This window comes from Chelonia mydas, chromosome 11, assembly GCF_015237465.2.
Source record: "Chelonia mydas isolate rCheMyd1 chromosome 11, rCheMyd1.pri.v2, whole genome shotgun sequence".
NCBI lineage: Eukaryota > Metazoa > Chordata > Testudines > Cheloniidae > Chelonia > Chelonia mydas.
In genome coordinates this window covers 1,815,456-1,835,826 of record NC_051251.2, presented here as the reverse complement: position 1 = coordinate 1,835,826, position 20,371 = coordinate 1,815,456, and the positions used below count along the sequence as shown (strand labels likewise).

General features: G+C 69.0%; 1 protein-coding gene across 2 annotated transcripts; it reads right to left on the bottom strand.

Moving 5' to 3' along the window:
* Positions 1-411: 411 nt before the first annotated feature.
* On the bottom strand, positions 412-19,486 carry IHH (Indian hedgehog signaling molecule). Of its 2 annotated transcripts, XM_043525631.1 has the most exons (4): positions 18,713-19,486; positions 6,679-6,940; positions 1,922-2,599; positions 412-1,847 (listed from the first exon to the last, which is right to left on the bottom strand). In XM_043525631.1, exons 1-3 carry the CDS (start codon positions 19,013-19,015, stop codon positions 1,938-1,940), a joined length of 1,227 nt encoding a protein of 408 aa, XP_043381566.1. In that variant the 5' UTR covers positions 19,016-19,486; the 3' UTR covers positions 412-1,847; positions 1,922-1,937. The 2 variants fall into 2 exon arrangements, with proteins under 2 accessions (XP_043381566.1, XP_037768599.1); XM_037912671.2 differs by having other exon boundaries at positions 412-2,599.
* Positions 19,487-20,371: the final 885 nt, after the last annotated feature.

Below are 20,371 nucleotides of genomic sequence, written 5' to 3'. Positions count from 1 at the left end.
CAGGCCAGGAACGGGGTGGGAGACTCCCGGGCAAGTGCGGGTCTCTCCCCTCGGAGTCAGGGCTGCCCCCGGTGCCCCAGCCCCTATGCCAGCGGGGGTGCCAGCTGCCAGAGCCCTGGGCCCTCCACCTCCTGCCTCCCGTGGGCATGACAGGCCCCCTAGCACTTCTCCTGCGTGGCCCATTCCCACGGACGTGACCCCCACCCCGGGATTTCCATGGAGCGTTTCCGAGAGTGTCGTGTGCTGGTGGGGGGCGCTGTGCTCCGCTCCAGAGCTGGCCGCATTTCCCCCTATGTCCTGCGTGGCCAGGGAGGCTCCTGGCCGGCGCCGGGGCAGGGGACGGCGGCTTGCGGGCGTTTGCCCTGGGCTTGGCTCGAAACCACAGAGACGCGTGGAGCACCCGTGAGTCCATCGGTTTATTGGCCTTGTCCCTGACCGGGAAATCGCCCTCCAGTGAAGAGACAAGCGGGTTGCGGCCCGCTCCGGCCAACGGGCGCCAGCCACGCCGGCTTTACAATAATCTTTAAATAATTTCTGCTTTGACCCCCCCACCCCACCCCCGGAGCCTCCGCCACAGGGACACCAGCTCCGTTACAGCGAGCAGAGAAATAAATAACGGGGGGCTGATGCGGCAGGAGGGGGACACGGCCCACGGCCGAGCCACAGACACTGAGCCACTGACTAGAGCTGGGGGGGTCCCTGTGGCTGGTGCTGCCAGCGGGGGGGAGTTCCCTGTCACGAGGGGAGCAGCCATGACTTACCCTGGGGGGGGGGAGTCTGGTAGCCACTTCAAAGCCCGGGGGGCACCTGGTTTTGTGGGCGTGAATGGCACAGATGGGGTGGGGGCAGGGGGAGATGGGTGATTTCAGAGTCTGGGCCTGCACTGGTGCTATTTTTAGTAATATTTTTTGGGGGGGGGGCTCTCCACCCCGTAACCCCTCCGCCACACACACACACAGGCTCACATCTGGCTAAGAGGCACCTCTCCTGGCTCTGCAGCCCAGCCCGGCCCAGATCTCGCCCTCCACCGGCGCACCGTGCCCAGGAACCCGCCCCCACCCCCGGGCCCCAAGCCCCCCGGTGCGCTCCCCTGCTCACACTCACCCCAGGGCCCCCCGGCCTGGCTGGGCAGCCTCGTGTCCTCAGAAGCCGCGTGGCTGGCCCGTCCCTGGGGGCACCGTCTCGTTCTCAGCAGCGACTTTGCCTCCACCTGGCGCAGGGGGCTGCCCTGCCGGGAGGGGGTGTCTGCCCAGCCCAGCCCTTGGGGCGCCGGTAGCCGGGCGGCCTGGCTGGGCACGGAGCCGCTCTGGCACTCAGATCTCTCCTCTGCTGTGCCCTGCCCCGCACCGGCCCCTGTGCTGGGCACCTCCACACCCCCCTCGCCATTGCCCCCAGCATGGGGGGGCTCCCGCCTGGCCCCTCCCCCTTCACCACTGTCCCTGGAACTCGCCTCACGCACAAAAATAGCAGCATGTAGATTCATCTGGGGGCGCCCCCCCCCAGCAGCCCCCGTCCCGGGGCCCTGGGCTGGTTGGCAGAGCCCAGGCTGGCAGGGAGCCGGGGCAGCCCTGGCGCCAGCAGCAGAGGGGGGAGACTGGCATCCGGGCCCCACAGGTCCAGGCCTCCCGGAGCAGCTGGGGTAGCTGGGGACATGAGACGGGTCCCCCAGCCCCAGGCTGGTGGCTCCGCAGGGGTCTGTCAGTGGTGGGGCCCAGCCGCGCTGGCACACGGGATCCGGGCCCAGGGCAGGACGTGCCCCAGCCTCCCTGCCCACTCTGGCCGGGCCCTGCGCGGGCTCAGCCGGCCCCGCTTCCTAGGGCAGGCGGCATTCAGAGCGTGGATGGCTCCTCTTCCCAGGCAGCTGCCCTGGCGCTGCTCCTGGCAGAGCGGCCCAATGGCCACCCCTCCGCCCGTCCCTCTCCTCTCCCCGGCAGCCCTCAGCTCTCAAACTGGGCCGTCCCCAGCGGGTGGAAGCTCTCCGGGGCCAGCAGCAGCCGGCCCAGGTGGTACAGCAGCCCCGAGTACCAGTGCACGCCCTCCGGCTGCGTCCTGTGCCCGCCCGCCAGGCTATGGTACAGCCGGAGCGGCCAGAACGCCAGCTGCGCCAGCCGCTGCTCCTGCACCAGGGCGAAGCAGGAGGCCACCACGTCGTCCACCACCAGGGTCCCGTGACGGGTGAGGGGGGCGTAGGCCCCGAAGTCTGTCTGGGTGGAGACATCCACCACCCTGGCCGGCCGCAGGCTCATCCCCACCTCTGCCACCAGCACGTAGTGGCCGGGCCGCACGTGGCTGGCGAAGGCGGCCTGGAAGCGGGCAGCGGGCGCCGTGGAGTTCTCGGCCACGAACAGCAAGTGGGCAGGGGTCAGGGCCAGTCGACGGGGCGGCTCCTGGGTCTCGATCACGTGGAAGGTGGTGGGCGCCGACGCCTCCTTGTCCAGGAAGGCCAGGAAGTCGCTGTAGGTGGCCCGGCCCTGCTCGTCCATAGCCAGCACCCGCTGCCCCGGGCGCAGCGCCCACAGCGGGGTCCTCACCCCACTCTCCAGCGTCGCCAGGGCCCGGGCAGGGAAGCAGCCACCCGTCTTCGCGGCCGCCGAATGCTCTAGAGGGAACAAGAGAGGACAGGGCGGTCACCCTGCGGATCCCTGACCTGGCGGGCAATGCAGCCACCTCTGGGGTGGGGCGTAGGGTCTGTTTATACAGGAGACACACCCACCCCAGTGCTGACATGTGGCTGCCTCTGGGGTGGGACCTGCCTCAACCCAACAGCCAGAGCCAGAGTGCAGCCCCCCCAATTTACCCCCACACTTCCCGTAAGGGCAATATTCTGCACTGCCCCCCACGCGCCCCAGGACCCTTCACCCCCTCCACACCCCAGCTCGAAAACACCCAATAACCTACCCACCGCCCCCAGCTCACAATCCCATCCTGCCTCCATTGTATCCCATCCCCCGCCCCCACCTGCAGCCGCATTCCCCCCAGCTGGGGGGTTCCAGGCACCCCGAGGAGCACGGAGCATGGGGTGGGGGTGGGGCTGTAACCGAGCCCCCAATCTGTAGGGCTCTGTTGCTAGCGGGTGTGTGTCGGGGGGGGGGGGTCAGCAGGTCTCCCGCTGGCCCTGTGGGGCCTGTCGCCCATCTGCCCTCACAGCCGGAAACCTGCTCCCGGCCTGGCCAGCCCGGCTTGGGGCCGGAGCCAGACCCGCTGCACTGGGCAGCCGGCTGGGGGTGGGACCGTCTGCAGCTCCTGCCAGCTGGACCCCGGGCAGGCGAGGGGGGTGTTACCGGGCTGGCGCCCCCAGTGCCAATCCCCGGGGGAGTTCGCCCCAGCCTGTGCCCACAAGCCTGGCCGGCCCACGGGTGCTGGGGGGGGGGTTTAGTCACCAAACCCCTGGAGGGGGCAGGGAGCCTGGAGCAGGAGGGTTTGGGGGGGAACATCCCGGAGGGGGCAGGGAAGGGGTTTGGGGGGGAACATCCCCGGGAGCTGACCTAGCTCCAGTGCAGCACCTGCCAAAGTGGGGGGCTGGAGCACTGACAAGCTGGCCACCCCCCCCCCCCATGCTGAGCTCCAGGGGGCTGGGCGCCCAGGGGGGTGGGCACTGGGGGGTCCAAGGGCTGGGTGTACAGGGCTTCCTCTCACCCCTGTTCCCTTCCCACCGCCTGCCCCTCACCTGCTCCCACCCCTCAGCAGCCCCCAACCTTCTTCTCTCTTCCCTTTCACCCACACCTCCCCCGCTCCTCCTGCCCCTCCGCCCCACACAGCCCCACTCAAACTCCCGCCCCCATGTGACGCCCTCATCCAGATATGGCCTCCTGCCCCCCACTTCCCTGCCACCTGCAGACCCCCCCCCCGGCTCCCTTCCCGGGCAGGCTCCCCCTGGCACTCCCCCCCCCAGGCCAGCAGAGGGAGAATGGGAGCCATGGGGAGGCCTGGCCCCACTTGCTGGGGCCCCACCCTGGGCTGGAGGCTGATTGAGAAAAGCATCAAACTCCAGAGCAAATCCTTTTATTTCCCACAGTTGCAGATTCAGCCCCCGAAGGTGCCCCTGGGATCCCCCCCCCAATCCTGCCCGGGCCCCTCAGCACCAGCACCAGCCCCACGGGGGGCTCAGAGCCTGGCCACAGGCAGAGAGCGACGCTGCCTGGCCTGGCTCAGTGCCAACAGTGGGGGGGAACCAGTGGGGAGAATTTAAACCAAATGTGGGGAGAAAGCCCCGGCAGGGGGATGGATCCGGCCAGGGACCGTCCCTGGGGGCAGAGCCCCGAACCTGGGCACATTAACACTGGCCCAGGCCAAGCTCTGGCACCACCTGCCGGCCCTGATCCTGCCTGATAGACTCCCCCAGCCCATCGGGATGGGCACAAAAGAGCCAGGCGGGGGGGGCACAGAGGAGCAGGGGTCACTGGGGCAGACATGGAGGGCAGGCATTCGGGGCGGGGCAGAAGGGAGGTGATGGGAGGTGTTCGGGCAGGTGGGGGCAGGTGAGGGGACACTCGGGGGGGTGTGTTTGCGGGGGCAAAGGGGAGGTGATGGGGGGTGTTCGGGGCAGGCCGGGGGGAAGGAACAGGTGTGGTGATGGCGGGGGTGGACATGATACACAGAAGGGTCCCCGTGGCCACGGTACAAAAATAAAATGGGTTTATTCCCTGGCATGGGGCAGGCCAGCTGCCCCCGACGCGCAGAGCTGAGGATGGGGAGCAGCCCCCCCAGCAGCCCGCGCCCGGTCCCAGCCACGCACCACGTGCTCCCAGTGGCGTGGCAGACACGGGGGGGGGGGGTCCCCAAGATCGTGGCAGGAGGCCTGGAGCCCAGGGGGGCAACAGCCGCACGCTGGAGCTCCCTGGCCAGGGCCACTCGGTGCCCAGCTGCCAGCTCCCTCCATTGTCCGGGGGCCCTGCCCCGCTCTGTCCTCTCTCCAGCACGGCTCGCTCCTGGTCCCGGTCGCGCCCATCCTGGCCTGGGCCGGGGCAGCCGGTCAGCGCGGGGGCCCAGGCTGTGTCCGAGCAGGCGAGGCTGATGGATCCAGGCCAAGGCATCAGGACGGGCCCCGCGCGGGGGGAGCCGGGGCCTAGCAAACGCTTCCTGCCCAGCGGCCAGAGCCCCGAGGCTGGGCGTGCCCAGGGCGCCTCCCATCACACTACTGGGCAAAGCACAGCGAGAAGAGGCCACGGTCAACGCCTGCCCGCTGGGTCCGAACCCGCCTCCTCTCGAGGGGCACGTCCTGGGGGTGCTGCGGGACGGGAATTATCCGGGGGTCTCTGCTGGGAGCAATCGGAACAGCGCACCGTGCACCACAGACCCCTCGCTGCCCGCCGGGCTGCCTCTCCCTGGGCGCCGACGGCAGGGCCCGGGGAGCCGGCGCCAGACCCTGGCCCTGCCGCCTGGGCGGGCCCTGTGGCCAGGCAGCCGCGCCGTGCCCAGGCCCTCAGGGCTCAGGGACAGGCTCCCGGCGAGGATCCGACGGGACAATCGGCTCCTGCCCAGAATTCACCCCGAGTCGCGCCGGAGTGAGGGTCCCCCCAGCCCAGCCCCAGTGGCGGGGAGCCCCGGCAGCCCTCACAGAGCAGGGGCAGGGATCCCGCGAGAGCAGGGCCCCCCAGCAGGGCCTCCCAGTCCTGTGCGCTCATGTCTGGGTGGGACGGGCGCTCGCACCCCAAGCCGACGGCAACAGACAAAGCAGGTGATGACGCCTCAATCCCAAACACAGCCTGACCCCTCACTCCCGACCCGCAGCCCCCTGCTAGCCCAGCCCTGGGCTCCCCCCAGCTCTGCCGGTGCCCCTCACTCCCGACCCGCAGCCCCTGCTAGCCCAGCCCTGGGCTCCCCCCAGCCCTGGCTCTGCCGGTGCCCCTCACTCCCGACCCGCAGCCCCCTGCGAGACTAGCCCTGCCCCCCCCCAGCCCTGCCGGTGCCCCTCACTCCCGACCTGCAGCCTCCTGCGAGCCCAGCCCTGGGCTCCCCCCAGCCCTGCCGGTGCCCCTCACTCCCGACCTGCAGCCCCTGCCAGCCCAGCCCCGGGCTCCCCCTGAGCAAACATTGCCAAGCTGGGATGTTTCGAGATGCCGTGTCGGAGCTCTACCCCGAGCTGTTCGTTCTCACCCCAGAGCAACCAGCCCCTGCCTCCCATCTCCCCACGGCCATGGAACTGCTGTCTTCCCAGCACAGGATGGGGAGGGGGAGCAGGGGATACTCAAAGATGGGGGGGCAGGTGAGGTGCTATGTGGCTCTGATGTTTGGGCAGAGGAAGCGGGGGCAGGGGCGTGAGCAGAGCCTGAGGTGGAATGTGGGGGGAGATGGCGCTGGATGGGTTGGGGGTTCAGGAGGGGATGGGATGGTGACGAGGGGGACTAAGGGGGGGTTGGAGCCTAGGGCGAGGGTACGCTGGGTAGGACAGCATGGTGGGGGAGCGGGTGCAGGGCAGGCAGAGTGATGGAAGAGCTGGGGGGAGTTTGGTGGGGGCAGGGTGGGCGGGACAGCTGGGGGTGTGGGGCAGGGTGGGCAGGAGGCTGAGACGGAGTGGGCAAGGGCAAGGTGGGTGGGGGCACTGGAGTGGGGGTGGGCGAGGGAGGGGACCAGGGGCTGCGGGGTAGTGGGGCCAGGCTGGTCCAGCCAAGCAGTTACCCCCAGCTCCCGGGTCCCACGGCCACACGCGCGAGCAGCGCCCGGCCCGGCCCGCCCCACCTGACTTGACGGAGCAGTGGATGTGGGCCTTGGACTCGTAGTAGACCCAGTCGAAGCCGGCCTCCACGGCCAGGCGCGCCAGCAGCCCGTACTTGTTGCGGTCCCGGTCGGAGGTGGTGATGTCCACGGCTCGGCCCTCGTAGTGCAGTGACTCCTCCGAGTGGTGCCCGTCCTCGTCCCAGCCCTCGGTCACCCGCAGCTTCACCCCTGGCCACTGGTTCATCACCGAGATGGCCAGGGAGTTCAGGCGGTCCTTGCAGCGCTGCGGGCAGGGGGAGAATTAGTGCAGAGCCGGGGGGGGGGGGGGGCAGCACAGAGCGGGGAGTGGGGCAGGACAAAGCGGGGGCAGGACAGAGGGGGGAGGGGCAAGACAGAGTGGGGGGGCAAGACAGGGGGAGAGGCAGGACAGACCGGGGGGCAGGACAGAGTGGGGGGGGTTAGGGTTTATCAGCCTGCACCCCCAGGACATTGCTGGGAGCCAAACAGGCTGTACATGGGGCAGCCGGACCCGACCCCTGCCGGGGGGTTCCCCCTCCCTCTGCCCCATACTGCAAAGCCAGCCCTCTGCTGCCCCCTGCTGCGTGTGGGGATCCCCCATACCCCACACAGAGTGCACCAAGCTACCCCCCCACCCCACGCCCTGTAAGTCCAGCCCCTCCCCGCCCCATCACAGCCCCCGCTCTGCAGCCGGCAGCCTCCCTAGGCGGCCTGGGCCATTCTCGTCACCCTCCCGAGACCGCTGTGGCGGGGCCATGCCCCCAGGGAGACGGGCGAGCAGTCCACACACAGCGACTGGACGCGGGTCTCTCCTGGGGGATCCAGGGAATCAGACCCCGCGAGGTGTGTGTTTACACCCACCCCCAGAATACACGGGACTGTTTCACCGGCCGCCGTGGGCCTCATCCCCCCGGCTCCTTCGGGGCTCCCTGAAGTGCCTCACGTTAACCGAACTCACCTGGCGTAGCCGCACACACCTGTCCCCCTTCCCAGCTCACTGCTGCCTCGAGCAACCCACCCGTGGCCGCGAGTAGCCTTTGGCCCCAATGCAAACTGACCCTTTCAGCCCCCGGTTTGCTCTCCGGCTCCGGGCCAGATTCAGAGCCATGCCGGTACTTTGCCTCTCCCGCCATGACGCCTTCGCTTCTTTCGTCACCTCCAACGCTGGTGCGACGCCTTCCCCGCCCCTCCCCGGCGCCCCCACCCATGGCCTGGGCCGGGGCCACACACCGCCAGGAGCTGCTCCCGCGTGCCCATAAGGGCCAGGCTCCCTTCAGCAGCCCCACAGCCTCTGGGCACGACCCGCACTGCCCCAGGGTGCCACGTCCACACCACACCCCTGGCAATCGCTTCCCATCCACGGGGGGCGAGGCTGGCAGACCCCTTCCCCGACCGGCAGGGCCAGGGCCCGCACGGGGAGCCACGGAGTCGGCAGGAGCTGAGCCCTGCAGTCACTTCCCCCTCACACCCGCCCCGCGGGGGCCCTGGCGCAGTCTGGGCAACCCTCTGCTGGGCCTGGCAGTGAGGGGCCCAGCTGGTGCCCATGGGTTTGGTGAGGTGGGCACTGACCCATGGGGTGCTGGGCTGAGACCCGGCAGACCCTCACCCCGGCCTCCAGGCAGCTGGCAGGGCTGTTGGGTCACTGCTAGCCTGGGGGGTTAGAACCAAGCCCCACAGCCCCCTCCCAGCCCCCATGGGGGGCGGTTCTCACTCTCACTGCCCCAGTGCTGGGGCAGGGGGAGGCTGGAGACACTCTCCAGCGGCTCCCTCCCTAGCCAGGGTGGGTGCCCGGCAGAGCCGGGGAAGGGCGCCCCCAGGAGGACAGGGATGGGGCTGCACTGATGGCTATGGTCTGAGGGAGTCTCCTGGTCGGATCAGAGCCTCCAGCGAAAAACCATCCCAAACATGGGCACCGCAGACCCCAGGGACGGCCCTTCCCCACCCTCCGCCCCCAGCCCCAGGACAGCCCCTCCTCCAGCCCCCGACCCCCAGGGAAACGCGGCCCCAGGGCGCCCCCAACCCAGCTGGGGAGGAACGTGCTCCTGCTGGTTCTACAGCCTGGGGGTGTGACTTCAGTGCCAGCCCATAGCCCCCTGTCCGAGCCCTCTGTATCCCCCTCCCCCACTGCCTCCCCTCCCCCAGGCACCCAGAGCCCTGGGCTCCCACCAGGAACAGGGATCAGCGCAAGGAAGGGTTTGGAGACAGATGCACCCCCAGAACCCAGGCTGCGAACTGGGAGGGCCGGGCCGGGGTTCAGTCCAACTGGGTGACCTGGGGGGGAGCTTGGTCTGTCATCCCTGAACTGCTGGGGCCAATATCAGCGGCACGAGAAACCCCCAACTTGCCGGACCTGAGGCAGCCCCTCACTCCCGACCCACAGCGGCCTGCTAGCCCGGCCCTGGGCTCCCCCCAGCTCTGCCGGTGCCCCTCACTCCCGACCCGCAGCCCCTGCTAGCCCGGCCCTGGGCTCCCCCCAGCTCTGCCAGTGCCCCTCACTCCCGACCCGCAGCCCCTGCTAGCCCGGCCCTGGGCTCCCCCCAGCTCTGCCGGTGCCCCTCACTGCCGACCCGCAGCCCCTGCTAGCCCGGCCCTGGGCTCCCCCCAGCTCTGCCGGTGCCCCTCACTCCCGATCCGCAGCCCCTGCTAGCCCGGCCCTGGGCTCCCCCCAGCTCTGCCGGTGCCCCTCACTGCCGACCCGCAGCCCCTGCTAGCCCGGCCCTGGGCTCCCCCCAGCTCTGCCGGTGCCCCTCACTCCCGATCCGCAGCCCCTGCTAGCCCGGCCCTGGGCTCCCCCCAGCTCTGCCGGTGCCCCTCACTCCCGACCCGCAGCCCCTGCTAGCCCAGCCCTGGGCTCCCCCCAGCTCTGCCGGTGCCCCTCACTCCCGATCCGCAGCCCCTGCTAGCCCGGCCCTGGGCTCCCCCCAGCTCTGCCGGTGCCCCTCACTGCCGACCCGCAGCCCCTGCTAGCCTGGCCCTGGGCTCCCCCCAGCTCTGCCAGTGCCCCTCACTCCCGATCCGCAGCCCCTGCTAGCCCGGCCCTGGGCTCCCCCCAGCTCTGCCGGTGCCCCTCACTCCCGATCCGCAGCCCCTGCTAGCCCGGCCCTGGGCTCCCCCCAGCTCTGCCGGTGCCCCTCACTCCCGATCCGCAGCCCCTGCTAGCCCGGCCCTGGGCTCCCCCCAGCTCTGCCGGTGCCCCTCACTGCCGACCCGCAGCCCCTGCTAGCCTGGCCCTGGGCTCCCCCCAGCTCTGCCGGTGCCCCTCACTGCCGACCCGCAGCCCCTGCTAGCCTGGCCCTGGGCTCCCCCCAGCTCTGCCGGTGCCCCTCACTGCCGACCCGCAGCCCCTGCTAGCCAGCCCTGGGCTGCCCCGCAGGAGGATGGAGGGTGAAGAATAGCCATGTGATGATAATTGTGAGACATTCCAAGGCTGCAGCTGAGGCTTCTACTCTCACGTCAGTTGTGAGCTCAGGAAGCTCCGAACCCAGCTCAGGGGTCCCCAGTGGGGAAAGGCTGGACAGGGCATCACCGCCGGGCATTCAGAGCCTGGCACTGAGTTCTCTCCCTGGGGCTCTCCCAGGCACCCCCTGCCCCTCCCAAACCAGGAGGCCCCACCCTGCGGCTGCTCTGGCCATGACACCTCCCTTGGGCTGGGGAGGGCCCAGGAGAGGCAGAAGGGAGTTTGCTAGAAGGGGCAGACGGGGTCAGTGCAGGGATGGGAGGTATGGGCTGGGGGCTCCCCATCCACAGGTCTAGGGTGGGTGACAGGCAAAGTCTGCAATGTGAGGGGGGGCCACAGTGCTGGGGGGCCCTTCCTGATGCAGTGGGCCTGGGGGGGGGCTGGGATGCAGAGGGAGGGGACGGGGGAAAGGGGCCTTTGCCCCAGAGAGGTTCCTCTCTGCCCTCCCCCCGCCCCCCTCCCGCGTGCTCCCCAACTGCCGGGTGCAGTCTCAGTGTCGGGGCCAGCCAGAGATAAGACAGGGAAGGAATTTGACAAACATAATTCATAGGGGGGCGGGGGGGTTGTCCCCATGAACCACCTCCCCTTTCCTGCCCAGGGACATGGCACCACGGCGTGGGTGCCACCAGCCTGACTGGGAGTGGGGCCACCGCGTCCCCCTCAGCCCCCTGGCCATGCAGCCCAGCCAGCCCCAGAGACACCCCTCCTGGCCGGGCGGGGAGGCTGGCACGGGGCCCGCTCAGCTCTGCAGCCAGGCAGGGATGGGCCGGGACCCCCAGGCCCTGGTTTGACTCCAGCTCACAGCAGCCGGCAGGAGGGGGAGGCTGTTCTGCCTCGTGGGCCCACAGCAGCCCTGATCCCCCCCGCTGCCCAAGCTGCACCTGACATCCTCCCAGGCAGGGGGCGCTCATGCGCTGGCTCCCATAAACCCCAGCATCAGGCAGGGCTGCCCCCCTGGGCCCCGGGCATCACGCGCCATGACTGCGCACTCTCCGACCCCGACCCCTTCCCTCGGCAGACAACGGCATCCGGCCAGGACGCCCCTCCCCAGCCTCATCCCATCGCCCCTGGTCACGCCCCTCGACCCCCCAGCATGCAGCCCCATAGCCCCAGCTCAGTCTGCACATGGCCCCAGTTCAGCTGTTCCTTTCCTCCCTCCCACCCCATCCTTGGAGCAGCTCCTCTGGGATGGACAGACAGAAACACACCCACAGGACAGACGAGAGGAAAAGGGGGGAACAATTGCAGCAGGACGCTGAGCTCAGGGGGTCCCCTAAACGTCTGTGCAATGGGGGTGGTGGGGCCCAGCAAAGCTGGGGTAACTGGAGCCCCATATGGGCCTGCCAACCCTGCACACACGGCACGTTCACCTCTTCCCGGCGGTGGATCTCCCCAGCAGATTAGAGCCGCCCCCACCATGCCCAGGCCCCCTGTGCTTACAGATCCCCTGCAAGCTCCTGGCCTGTTCCCCGCCCCTCTCTCAGCCCTTCCTCCCAGTGCACACCTGGCCGTCAGGTTATTTCCCCCTTCTCCTGGCTGCATAGGACCCTCACTCCGAGGAGCCGAGTCACGGGCCAGGACCCCCCGTGCTAGGTGCTGCATGGGCAGAAAGATGCTTGCTGATTGCTGGGTCCCCCATGGGATTCTCAGCTCCTCACAGTTTAGCGTCACCTGAAATCCTCCCCAGCCCCAGGCGCGCCCCCTGCATTGCACTTCCCCATCCGTGGGGCACACTGTCCCAGGCGATGGGGACATGGCTGCACAGGGCAGGCGTCAGGGGAAGGGGGCTCAGACCCCAGCTGCTTTCACTTCGGCCACTGGCCAGGGAGCAAACCTGTCCCACCCCAGCCCAGGGCAGCTCCCAGCCACCCAGGCCCTGCTGTGTGGACACACGCCAGGGAGGGGGCGTGCAGGGGGCAGCTGGGAGGGCGAAGGTCCCTGTGGCTGGAGCGAAGTGCTGCTCTGCCATTCCCAGCTGTAGCCAGCAGGTGTCACTGCCGTGCCAGAGAGGCCCCACAGGCGAGTGCCTGGGGACGGGGCAGGGATCGCAGCCAGGCGCCCCCCTTCGGGGCACGGGATGCTCCCCGGCACCGGGCTGCCTCCAGCTCAGAGAGCAGGGCATGGCCAGGGCAGTGCAGCTCAGGTACACCCCATTGTGGGGCGGGGGCAAAGGTACCCAAAGGGCGGGGGAGACAGAAATCCCTGCATGCCCGGATGCCCTGTACCAGTGGGCACGCTGCAGCCTGGCCAGCGTCCACACGGCTACATGTAGTCTGGGATCTGCCTTGGCCTGTTGCCAGGTCTTCAGTGGGAGCAGAGCTGGCTGCCCCCCGACCCAGGCCACCGCCATGGCGACAGTGGCAGCCACATACTCAGATCACGACGGGGAGAGAGAGGGAGAGATCCCAGAGACTGGCACACAGAGCTGGCCACAGAGACAGGCTCAGGACTGGAGCAGGGCTGCCAGGTGCTTGCATCACTGCCGGGGTGGTGATGGCTGGGAAGGGCACAGCAAGAACCCACCCTGGGCTCAGTTTGCCCAGTGCCGTGAGCAGCCACCCGAGGAAATCGCTGGCAGGGGAGTCACAGCGCCCAGTTGGCCTGTGGAACTCTCTGCCACAAGAGGGAGCCGGCGAGGGCAATGTCATGGCTGTACAGTGCGTGAGTAGCTCTGCACGCTAAGGATACGAGTGAAAGGATGGATCCAGTCTCACGCTGCAGGACGTTCTGCCCTCCCAGTCTGCACAGCCAGCCAGGGACATTACAGGTGGGGGGGGAGGGTAATGCTGCCCCCTGAGCCATCGGCTGTGGGCCACTGCTGGAAACAGGCTGCTAGCCTAAGCAGGTGCCCTGGGCTCTCAGAGGGGCTGGTGCCCTTCACACAGCAGCTGGTTTCAGGCAGGAGTGGCATCCAACGCCCTGTCTCAGGTATGCAGCCCCTGCGGTTCCACACCTCGGAGAGCTGGAGGGGGAGGCCAGAGGGAGAGCACGGCTTGGAGATGCCCGGAGAGACCCCGGCCCACGTGGCAGGTAAGCAGGCTCACTCACTATGAAGGACCAGCTCCCCCAGGGCGAGGAGCCAGCACCAGCCCAGTCAGCACTGACCAGTGGTCGTGCCCAGCTGCTCAGGGCTCCCAGCTGAGTTCTGTGCCAAGCTTGATGGCCCCAGCAGGGGCCGAGGGCTGAACGGGGCCTTGGAGAGGGAGTGCCCCTCCCCTAGGGTGATCCTGCTCGCAGGGCGTTTGGCACCAGGCTCATGCTGTGCCCGCTTGGCACCTTCAGCTCCCAACGGAGTCACTCACAAGCAAGGCCAGGCGGGACCCACTCCCACCGGGAGCCCCAATATGGCAGGGCCAGGCTGAGCCCCCCACACCATACACACATGGAGGGCAGCCAGCAGCCCCACCTTGGACGGGGACCAAGGCCCTGCCGTCCCTGTGTTGCGGGGGGGGGGTGTCAGTGGCATTTCCTCAGCAGGGCAGCCTGCCCAGGCACTGCCAGCCCCACTATGCAGGGTGGGGGGTGAGGAGCCCCCCGGGAGGGGGCAGCACACTGGGTCTGCAGGCCAGTGGGGCTGGGCAATGAGGCTGGCCCAAATGGCACCATGGGGGGGGCACCTGAGAAATTCCTCTGCCCAGCGAGGGTGGTGAGGGGCCGGCTCCATGGGAGGGGAAAGGTGGGGCCTTCTCTCAGCGCCTGCCAGCAGGCCCGGCCCAGCGCAGAGCAAACAGACGCAGATTCTTGAGGCAGATGAACCGATAAGGGGAGGCGGGGAGCAGCCCTCCCCGCCCCCCAGCATCTCACAGCACCACCCAGACGCCCAGACCCTTGGACTTGGGGAAAACAGGTTCTGAGGTGAGTCAACAGCAGTAAAAGCCAGTGAGGCGAGGGGTTGCATGGGAGTGGGTCCCGTCCCCTCCCAGCCATCCTGGCAGCGTGGAGCCTGCACCTCAAGCCGCCTGGGGCCCTAGGGGCATCTCTCCCTTCACCCTCCCCCGCAGGGGGCACTGGGAAGGCTGCTGCCCCAAGGGTGCTGGGAGTCCTGGTGCGATTGGCTGGCAGCCCCCTGCTCCCCCAGCCAGGTGTCCTTACATCTTGGCCACTGGGATCCCACCAGGGCCAGGCCAGCGGGCGTCCAGCCCCCAGGGCACTTTCAGATGTAACGTCTGGGCTGTGGGGTGCCGAGAGGCTCTGGTCAGGGCCCCATTGGGCTGGCCACTCCACACACACGGCGAGAAGAGTGACACCCTGGGATTACTTGGGACCGGTTCTGCCCTGCGTGGTGCAGCGAGAGACAGAAATAGGGCTCAGAGTTGGGACATGGGGCCTGTCCCCTCTAGGGGACGCTGGCTGTGATCAGGCTCCAGAGCGGAAGACTGGCTGGCTCGGGGGAGGGCGGGGGGAAGGGGGTGGAATGGGGCACTGGTCCTTTCCCCTCTAGGGGGCGCTGGCTCCGATCTGGCCCCAGGGCAGGGACTGGCTGGCTCAGGGGGACACGGGGCCTGTCCCCTCTAGGGGGTGCTGGCTCTGATCCAGCAACTGGCATTAGTGACCCATGTGACAGTCATTACTAGCTGTGAAGTGCTTTGGGCTCCCAGCCCACACCCCAGCTGGCACTAACTGCCCCTGGCTGGCAGACTCAGCGGAGGTCCAAGCAGGTCAGGCAGGAGCAGCTTGGAGTGCAGGGGCCTGTCCCGGGCGGCACCTATCCAGGGATCCAGTCCCCAGTGATGTCAGACTGCCCGACACTCACTTCCTGGAGTTCTCCTGTCCTCACACACACCAAGGCCGGAGTCCACCGAACCTCCGCTTTCACAGCCTCCTGTGCTCAGCCCAGGGCACGCGAGTCATTCCCCCGCCAGCCAGGAACCCACGGGCCCAGTGCGGCCAGCGCCAGCCTCCAGCCCTGGGACCCAGAGTCTCTGCTGGGAAATTCACCTGGGCTGTAAATCAGCAGAGAGGGCTGGGACCAAGCTCCTTATCTGCATTCCTGAAAGCCGCAGGCATTCTCCTTGCCCACACCGAAACGCCGGGTAACCTTCGTCCCGGAGCCACCCTCCCCTGTCCCAGGCCGCCTCTGCTGGCTTCCAGGTGGAATTTACGACAGGCCATTGTCCCCTACGTTAGACAGGGCCACGCCCGGCGAGGGTCAGTAACTTTCCAAACACTCCACCCCAGACATCAACCCACCCCCCACCAGCAACCCCCCAGCTCCCAGAGGCAGGGGAAACTGAGGCACGGAGAGGGTGAGGGCTTGGCCAATGCTGCGCAGTGAGCTGCCTGCTCCGAGTGAAGGCTGTGCCTGCTAGGCAGCTCTGCCCAGGGCTCTGGGGACATTCACCTCCCCAGTGGAGAGCGCGAGGTTCTGCTTTGCCACCCTGGGCAGTGCCAGCCGGTCACGCGGACGGAGCCCTGCAAGGCCACTGCCCCCACCTCCACCACCCTCCCGGGTGCTCAGCCCCTGGACAGAGGCCGGGTGGGGCGCGTGGTGCTCGGTGTCATGCCCGCGGCAGTCACACCCGAGCCCTCCCCTCCTCGCCCCATTCTCAGGCCCTGATCGAAGAGGCCTGCCCCGCCGCGGAGCTGGGCACCCAGGTGTGCCCAGAGCCTTCGTGGGAAGTGGCCAGCGACCAGCTCCTGCTCTGCTCCCCGTGGGCCCAAGTCACTCGTGCCAACAAGGGGCTCCTACCGCCCTGCGGAGCCCACGCAGCCACCTGCTCCACTCAGTCCCCAGTGGGCAGCGCCAGCAGGGACCCGGCTGTGGTCTCAGACCCTAGCCGAGGGGACAGAGGACGCGACCACTGAGCAGCCAAGGGTCAGTCTGTGCTGTGGGTGCTGACAAGGGTCACCCCAGCCGTCCCCCTTTCCTGGTCCCTCTGCAGCCCGAGAAGGCTCTCTACGCTGCTTTGGCACAGCGCCACGACCCCCAGCCGCTCTGCCTCCCCAGCACTGGGTCCAAGACACCCTCCACTGCCCCCCTCCCCACTGCAGCACTGGGTCCAAGACACCCTCCACTGCCCCCCTCCCCCCACTGCAGCACTGGGTCCAAGACACCCTCCACTGCCCCCCGCCCCCCCCACTGCAGCACTGGGTCCAAGACACCCTCCACTGCCCCCCTCCCCCCATTGGAGCACTGGGTCCAAGACACCCTCCACTGCCCCCCTCCCCCCATTGGAGCACTGGGTCCAAGACACCCTCCACTGCCCCCCCTCCCCCCCACTGCAGCACTGGGTCCAAGACACCCTCCACTGCCCCCCTCCCCCCACTGCAGCACTGGGTCCAAGACACCCTCCACTGCCCCCCTCCCCCCACTGCAGCACTGGGTCCAAGACACCCTCCACTGCCCCCCTCCCCACTGCAGCACTGGGTCCAAGACACCCTCCACTGCCCCCCCTCCCCCCACTGCAGCACTGGGTCCAAGACACCCTCCACTGCCCCCCTCCCCCCATTGGAGCACTGGGTCCAAGAGACCCTCCACTGCCCCCCTCCCCCCATTGGAGCACTGGGTCCAAGACACCCTCCACTGCCCCCCTCCCCCCACTGCAGCACTGGGTCCAAGACACCCTCCACTGCCCCCCTCCCCCCATTGGAGCACTGGGTCCAAGAGACCCTCCACTGCCCCCTCCCCCCATTGGAGCACTGGGTCCAAGACACCCTCCACTGCCCCCCTCCCCCCGCTGCAGCACTGGGTCCAAGGACACCCTCCACTGCCCCCCCTCCCCCCATTGGAGCACTGGGTCCAAGACACCCTCCACTGCCCCCCTCCCTCCACTGCAGCACTGGGTCCAAGAGACCCTCCACTGCCCCCCTCCCCCCGCTGCAGCACTGGGTCCAAGACACCCTCCACTGCCCCCCTCCCCCCACTGCAGCACTGGGTCCAAGACACCCTCCACTGCCCCCCCTCCCCCCATTGGAGCACTGGGTCCAAGAGACCCTCCACTGCCCCCCTCCCCCCATTGGAGCACTGGGTCCAAGACACCCTCCACTGCCCCCCTCCCCCCGCTGCAGCACTGGGTCCAAGACACCCTCCACTGCCCCCCTCCCCCCACTGCAGCACTGGGTCCAAGACACCCTCCACTGCCCCCCTCCCCCCACTGCAGCACTGGGTCCAAGACACCCTCCACTGCCCCCCTCCCCCCACTGCAGCACTGCGTCCAAGACACCCTCCACTGCCCCCCTCCCCCCACTGCAGCACTGGGTCCAAGACACCCTCCACTGCCCCCCTCCCCCCACTGCAGCACTGGGTCCAAGACACCCTCCACTGCCCCCCTGCCTCCACTGCAGCACTGGGTCCAAGACACCCTCCACTGCCCCCCTCCCCCCCGCTGCAGCACTGGGTCCAAGAGACCCTCCACTGCCCCCCCTCCCCCCGCTGCAGCACTGGGTCCAAGACACCCTCCACTGCCCCCCTCCCCCCCCACTGCAGCACTGGGTCCAAGACACCCTCCACTGCCCCCCTCCCCCCACTGCAGCACTGGGTCCAAGACACCCTCCACTGCCCCCCTCCCCCCCACTGCAGCACTGGGTCCAAGACACCCTCCACTGCCCCCCTCCCCCCACTGCAGCACTGGGTCCAAGAGACCCTCCACTGCCCCCCTCCCCCCGCTGCAGCACTGGGTCCAAGAGACCCTCCACTGCCCCCCTCCCCCCACTGCAGCACTGGGTCCAAGACACCCTCCACTGCCCGCCTCACAGCACAGGGTCCCAGGGCTCTGGAGATTTCAGACACTGAACCCTACCCCCAGCCAGTGCCAAGGGACTGCCCAGCTGGGGGCCTCCCGGGGCAGGCAGGGGGATGCCACTGCCCACCCCCTCCCGCTCCCTCCAGCGCTCTGGTCCTCCACGGCATCCGCCCCCGACTCCCTCCAGGGACGGGAACTTCCTAGCGGGCTGGGGCAGCCGCTTGCGCCCGGGAAGCCCCTCGTGACTCCGAGCATCTTGTGGCTGCCGGGGGCCGGCTGTGAACTCGCCACCTCCTGCGCCTCGGACTGGCGCTGACGGGGGCGGGGCCCGCAGCCGGAGACCCAGAGCGCACGCTGCCCGGCAGGTGAATGGGAGAGCCGCGCCGCGCGCCCTGATCCCCGCAGCTCCTCTCCGCCTCCAGAGCCTGGGCCCCCCTGCAGCGCTGCCGCCCCGCGCCGCCGGTCACTGCACGGGGAAGGTCCCCGGGCTCGGGGGAAGGAGGGCAGCGGAGGGCAAACAAACGAAGCCGGGCCTGGGAGAACAGAGGAGAGCCCCGCCGCGCATCGGGGATCCGACTGGAGAGGGGCCTTCGGGAGGGCAGGTGCCTGCAGCAGAGGGTCACCGCAGCGGGCAGCTATCCGGGGAGGAAGCATCTGCTCGGGCCATTGCTCTACCCCGCACGGCGGGGCACTTCCAGGCCTCCCTCCCAGCACCTGAGCCGGGGCCCCCGGACAGGATGTGGAATGTCCCCCGGAGCCCGGCATGGCTGAAGCAGGGATCAGGGCAGGAGCCGGGGGGGCGGGGAGGAAGAGAGCAGGGCTCCCCCGGAGAGGAAGGACTGCAGGGCGCAGAGGGCTCAGGAGCCTGGCATGGCCCGGGGAGGGGCTGGGCCCGTACCTGGGTCATGAGGCGGTCGGCTCCCGTGTTCTCTTCGTCCTTGAAGATGATGTCGGGGTTGTAGTTGGGGGTCAGCTCCTTAAAGCGCTCCGAGTTCCGGGCGATCTTGCCCTCGTACCTGCCGCTGGCGCCCAGGGTTTTCTCGGGCACGTTGGGGCTGAACTGCTTGTAAGCCAGCGGGATGAGCTTCCTGGGGGGCCGCCGGCGGCTGCCCACCACCCGGCCCGGCCCGCACCCCCGCACCGCCGGGGCCAGCAGCAGCGCGCACCCGCTCAGGAGCAGCAGGAGCCGGGCCAGCTTCATGGCAGGGAAGTCCGGGGACAGCGGGGACGCTGGGCAGCTCCGCCGGGGAGGGGAGGCGGGCGACAGGGGGGTCCTCAGCCCGGGAGCCCCTCAGGCTCGGCCGGGGTGCTCGCCGTGCCCCAGGGGGGTCGCCATCCAGTGCGTAAAGGTGGCCGTGTGCCGGGCAGGTGCTGCCGTGCGCCCCGCTGCTGCTGCCCGGCGCCTGGGGCTGGCCGCCTGCTCTGAGCTTTCCTGCCCGGCCGCCTCCAATAAATAGCGAAGGGCCGTTTGTTTTGGCAGCGGGGCGGCTGCTGCGGGGCCGGGGCCCGGCTGCCCGGAGTCCCCGCGGTTGGCGCCCTGGTGGTCAGGGCGGCGGTGGCTGCAGGGGCTGGAGCTGGAGCCGGAGCCGCTGCTGTCTCCACTCCCAGGGCACGAGTGAGAGGGGAAATTGAAGAGATCCGGGATCGGGAACCGCCAGGACCGCACCCTGCCCATGTCCCAGCCTCCCAGCTCCCTCCCTCCGCCTCCCCGCGGAACCTGCCATGGGCCGCCGGCAGCCTCCTCCCCCTGCCAAGAGCGCCGCTGGTCGGAGCCCACCCCACCGGCCGGGGAGGGTCCCGCTCCACCTGTCCCTGAGGGCGAGCCTCGGTAGGCAGCTGCCCCCACCCCGCCAACGAGAGCGAGGCCAGAGGGCTCCCTCCACCTCGGGAACCAGCCCTGCTGTGGGGGCCCCGGCTCCCAGGCCACCCGGGCGACTTCGACAGGTGTCAAAAAACACACGTGGAGGGGCCCTGAGCCCGTCATAGCGGGCACCCCCCACCCGGGAGCCCTACAGCCCAAGCAGGGCCCCCCACTCCTGGGCTTTATTTGCTCGGGGCTGCAGGTGTGCGGGGTTCCTGGAGCAGAGCAGGCGAAGATTCCTGTTCCCCCTGCATCAGGGCTGATACCAGATGCCCCAGCGCGCCCTGGGAGGGGGGGATCAAACAGAGCAGGGAGGCAGCTGGTTGAAATTTAACCACAATATTCTCGGTCTCTATTGTTTGGAGGGAGGCCCGATATTTCCACAACAGGATTATGGGATCTGATTAACTCGCTGAGACAACAATGCGGGGCTGGGATGGGCTTCCCCTTCCAGCTGCCAATAGGGGAAAGTAAACACAACACCCTGATTTCACTACCCAGGCCAGGGGCCGGCCAAGCCCCCTCCAGCCCCCTCGGCTCTGCACCAGGGAGGGCGCTGTGCCCCTCTCCCCACAGCCAGCCTCATCTCCCCAGGTGGGCCAACTCCTTTGGGCAGCCTCCGCCCAGTGCCACAGCCCTTCCGGGGTGCTCTGGCTAGGCCAGGCGAGAGGCAGAGGCCGGGGCGGGTCCCAGAGA

Coding starts and splice junctions, on each gene's coding strand:
- IHH (XM_037912671.2), bottom strand. CDS start 19,015: ATGAAGCTGGCCCGGCTCCTGCTGCTCCTGAGCGGGTGCGCGCTGCTG. Junction 6,941..18,712: donor CCGACCGCCTCATGACCCAG/GTACGGGCCCAG, acceptor CCCTGCCCGCAG/CGCTGCAAGGACCGCCTGAA. Junction 2,600..6,678: donor CCACTGCTCCGTCAAGTCAG/GTGGGGCGGGCC, acceptor TGTTCCCTCTAG/AGCATTCGGCGGCCGCGAAG.